At 36.3% G+C, this 3990-nt stretch overlaps 1 protein-coding gene across 1 annotated transcript; it reads right to left on the bottom strand.

Moving 5' to 3' along the window:
• Positions 1-1167: 1167 nt before the first annotated feature.
• Positions 1168-2118, bottom strand: LOC130679290 (olfactory receptor 6C2-like). Its single transcript, XM_057487905.1, has one exon. The coding sequence runs from the start codon at positions 2107-2109 to the stop codon at positions 1168-1170; it is 942 nt and encodes a 313-aa protein (XP_057343888.1). The 5' UTR covers positions 2110-2118.
• Positions 2119-3990: the final 1872 nt, after the last annotated feature.

Below are 3990 nucleotides of genomic sequence, written 5' to 3'. Positions count from 1 at the left end.
AAAAGAATTTCAAAACAGCAAATTTATACCAACAAAAACCTAAGGAATGCCTACAGGACTGGGTCATAAGAGTTTTGGATTCAGGGTAATGTGAAAAGTAACACTGAATTGGGTAAATTTGCTGAAGTGAAAAAAATATTATTCAGCTTCAATAAAGATGGAAATTCTGTCATCTTTGAAAACATGGAAGGACATTGAGGGTATTTGATATTTGTCATACAAAAGACAAATACTAAATGATATCACTTATATCTGAAATTTTAGAAGTCAAGTGCAAAGGAACAGAGAACAGACTGGCAGTTGACAGAGGTAGGAGGTAGGGTGGGAGAAACTGGCAAAGGTGGTAAAAAGGTACAAATTTCCAGTTATAAGACAAATAAGTTCCAACTATGTAATGTACATAATGTTGACGATAGTTACCAACACTCTATTGTTTATTTGAAATTTTCTAAGAAAGAATATTGTAAAAATTTCTTATGACAAGAAAAAAATGTTACTATGTGAGTGATGGATATTAACTAAACTTATTATGGTGATCATTTCACATTATGCACATGTATCAAATAATTATGTTGCACACCTTAAACTTATACAATGTTATACATCAATTATGTTTCAATAAACTAGAAAAAAGTAATGGGCTGTAAAGCCAAAAATAAAATAAGAACACTAAGAAACTTCCACTTTGATAACAATTTACTGTAATACAATAGTTCCAACTTAGTCTATAGCAGGGTGGTTTGCATTACAAAAAATAAGAAATTACATTTACCCTTTCTTCTTGACACAGTTAATGCAAGACCAGGAAGGAATGTTGAGATAATTGACAAGCCCTAACAGGCAATGAATTTTAAAAAATGAATGGACAAAAATATGACCTAAATTTTTACTGCCTTTTTGTGTTTCAGACATAAGAATGATGAGGTGATGTTTGGACCTTCTGAAAATCTTTATTTATGCTCAATTAGGAAAGGAAACCATTACAAAAGAAGGTTTTTTTTAAATTAAGTCCATAATGATTTCTTAAGTCTGTGGTCTATGATTCATGCAAAGAAACTTCGGTGGTTAATCAGACTATAATTTCAGTACTGTACTGTTTACTGGAATTAGAACACATAGTAAAAAATAAAACATTTTTATGTATATATTTTTAATTTTTAACATCTTTTAGGTTTCCTCACTCCTTGAAAGAAATGCCATCTTTTTTATTGAGTCCTTGAAGACTTGTTTGACTTGCTTGTTCCGCAGAGTATAAATGAAAGGGTTCATCAGAGGGATGACTGACGTGTTGAGCAATGACACCACCTTATTCATGGCCACACCTTCCTTTGCTGGTTTCATATAGATGAAGATGCTACTTCCATAGGTGATGGAAACTACAATCATGTGGGAAGAACAGGTGGAGAAAGCCTTTTTTCTTTGCTGAGATGAAGGGAGTCTTAAAATAGTCTTGATGATGTATGTGTAGGACACAGCTACACAGACTAATGTGAAAATAAGGGTCAGCACAGCCATGACAAGGGCAAGCTGCTCTATAAATTGAGTGTCTGAGCATGCAATCATCAGAAGTGGAGATGCATCACAGCCAAAATGGTCAATGAGATTAGAGTTACAGAAATCCAGCTCAACTCCTAGGCTAAGCGGAGGGAGTATGACAATTAACCCAATCAGCCAACACAAAAGGACAAGAATGGTGCAAACCCTGTCACTCATGATGGTGGTGTAGTACAGGGGCTTGCAGATGGCCACGTAGCGGTCATAGGACATGGCAGTTAGAAGAAAATATTCTGCTGCCCCAGTGAGGAAGACAAAAAATAATTGGATGATGCAAGCATTATAGGTAACCCTTCTGTCCCCAGTTGTCAGGCTATACAGGAATCGAGGAACACAGACAGTTGTAAATATTATTTCTAAGATGGAGAAATTCCGAAGGAAAAAGTACATGGGTGTTTTAAGGTGAGGATTCACCAGAGTGAGGAGCACAATGATGAGATTTCCAGCAACACTGAAAATATAGGTGAGAAACAGAAATACTGAAAGAAAAACCTGTAGTCGTGGGTCATCTGTTAATCCAAGTAGGATGAATGTTATTGCAGAATTATTTTTCATCACTGTCCTCAGGTATGGTAGTAAATCGTAAACTCTAAATCTTAGGTTTAGGATATAAAAATAATGCCAAATAAGCTGCATAGAGGAAAGTAGCCAAGCCAATCAGTAAAAGCACATCTTTTAACTTTTACTGCATCATCAGTGATCTGATGTAGAAGTGATTGCACTGGGCTTCATTTCCCTGGGCTCTGCTTTACCTTGGTCTTTAGACTGTGGTTCACAGAAAATATTATCTGATGTTTCATATCCACTACTGGTACACAGCCAATTTTAAAGTAAATAGAAAATGCCACGAGGATCTCCCAGTCCCCTGAGATTAGGGCAGCTGTCATGTGTCCTCACTCCCCAGTGCAGAGGAGGAGATCCATAAAGGTCAATAGGCAGGAACGTACCTGTGTAAAATTTTTATTTCCTCCTCTGTCAGAACAGCATATCAGCAAATCATTCTCACACCTGCAGCAATATAATGCCATGAAGGCTTAGTTGTATTGTTTTCCATGTTTTGTAACACTCATTCTCTGCAAATAACTCTAATCTCCTCAATGTCCTAGAGAAGCATTTACTGTTTGGGTCACCAGGCTGCAGTACCAGAGAGTCACTGTGAAGTGTCCTGGGTACCATGGTTCTCCAGAATTTCTTCTTTGGTCCCTTGTATGTTAATATGATGAAATAACTAATTCTGTGCCTCTGCCATATATTAGTCTGAACAGCATCTGTATTTTTTCTTTCTTGAATTCCTGTTTTAACATCCTTCTGTTCTCTAACACCCCACCCAACTAAAGCCTTCCCAGAATCCTGACAAATTGGATTTTCTGAAGGTCTTCCTCAGGGATCTAAACCCTGTCCTTAGGCTTCCATTGTCCCTAGGTCCTGTACTTTATGTGTGGATATCGCTCTGCAGAATGCCTACTGAAGCTCCTTCTAGCTCCGCTAATAACTTAAAGTCAATATCCTTCAGTATGGGCAGAAGAAGGTCAATTCCACATGGGGAAGAGTTGACTTCTTTGCCGTGATTCCTTTCTCTACAGACTCACTTTGCCCCTGGAATGTCCCTAATCATTGCTGAGTGTATCATTGTCTCAGGGTACCACTTTGCCCTTCAGATTGTGCTTGTTTTCCTAAAGAACAGTTATTATCAGGCATTTATTCTTGATGATTATTAACTATGACATGGAGAAGAAATAAAAATTGGCTCTTCAATTTGGATATAATTAAAAGCTGAAAAATCACAATCTATCCTTATGAGTTTCCCTACAAACCTGCCTCCCTGTGTAGCTTCTTTTCAGGATCATGTCAAAGAAGCCATTTTTTGCATCTTTCAGGAAATCCATGGGTATTTTTTCATTTCTCGCCTTTTTACCTATTCACTCACCTTCCCAATATTGGGGCAATATTGTACTTCTAAGTGTCAGAGCTGGAATTTGACATATGTCAAACTGGATCTAAAGTTTAAATGTCTCCAGGAAAGCTGTAATTTTAGGATTTGAGGCAATTGGTCATCCTTAATCAATTCTAAAAATCACAAATTAATGAAAATGTTAGCTTTTCAAATGTTTCCTAACCAAAAACAGTATCACTGAGATATCAAGTGTACTTCTATTTTTTATATACTAATGTTTTAGTAGTCATTCTTATATGTAAATCTTTTGTCTTTATCAGATTAATTGCTCATTTAAGAACTAATCAAGAGATATACTGAATAAAGAGCTTCCCATATGTACTGCCAAACTAGTCCTTTAAAAATGTGCCCTAGTACACACTCCACCATAGGTAAGTGAGAATCTCTGTTGCCCAAATCCTTTAGGATTTAGGAATTATTTTTTTGTTTTTATTTTTAATATATTTTACTGACAATAAAGAAGATGTGGTACATATACACGA

Source organism: Manis pentadactyla, chromosome 10, assembly GCF_030020395.1.
Source record: "Manis pentadactyla isolate mManPen7 chromosome 10, mManPen7.hap1, whole genome shotgun sequence".
Classification (NCBI taxonomy): Eukaryota; Metazoa; Chordata; class Mammalia; order Pholidota; family Manidae; genus Manis; species Manis pentadactyla.
The sequence above is the reverse complement of the archived record's forward strand: the minus strand, read 5'-3'. Positions and strand labels throughout refer to the sequence as shown.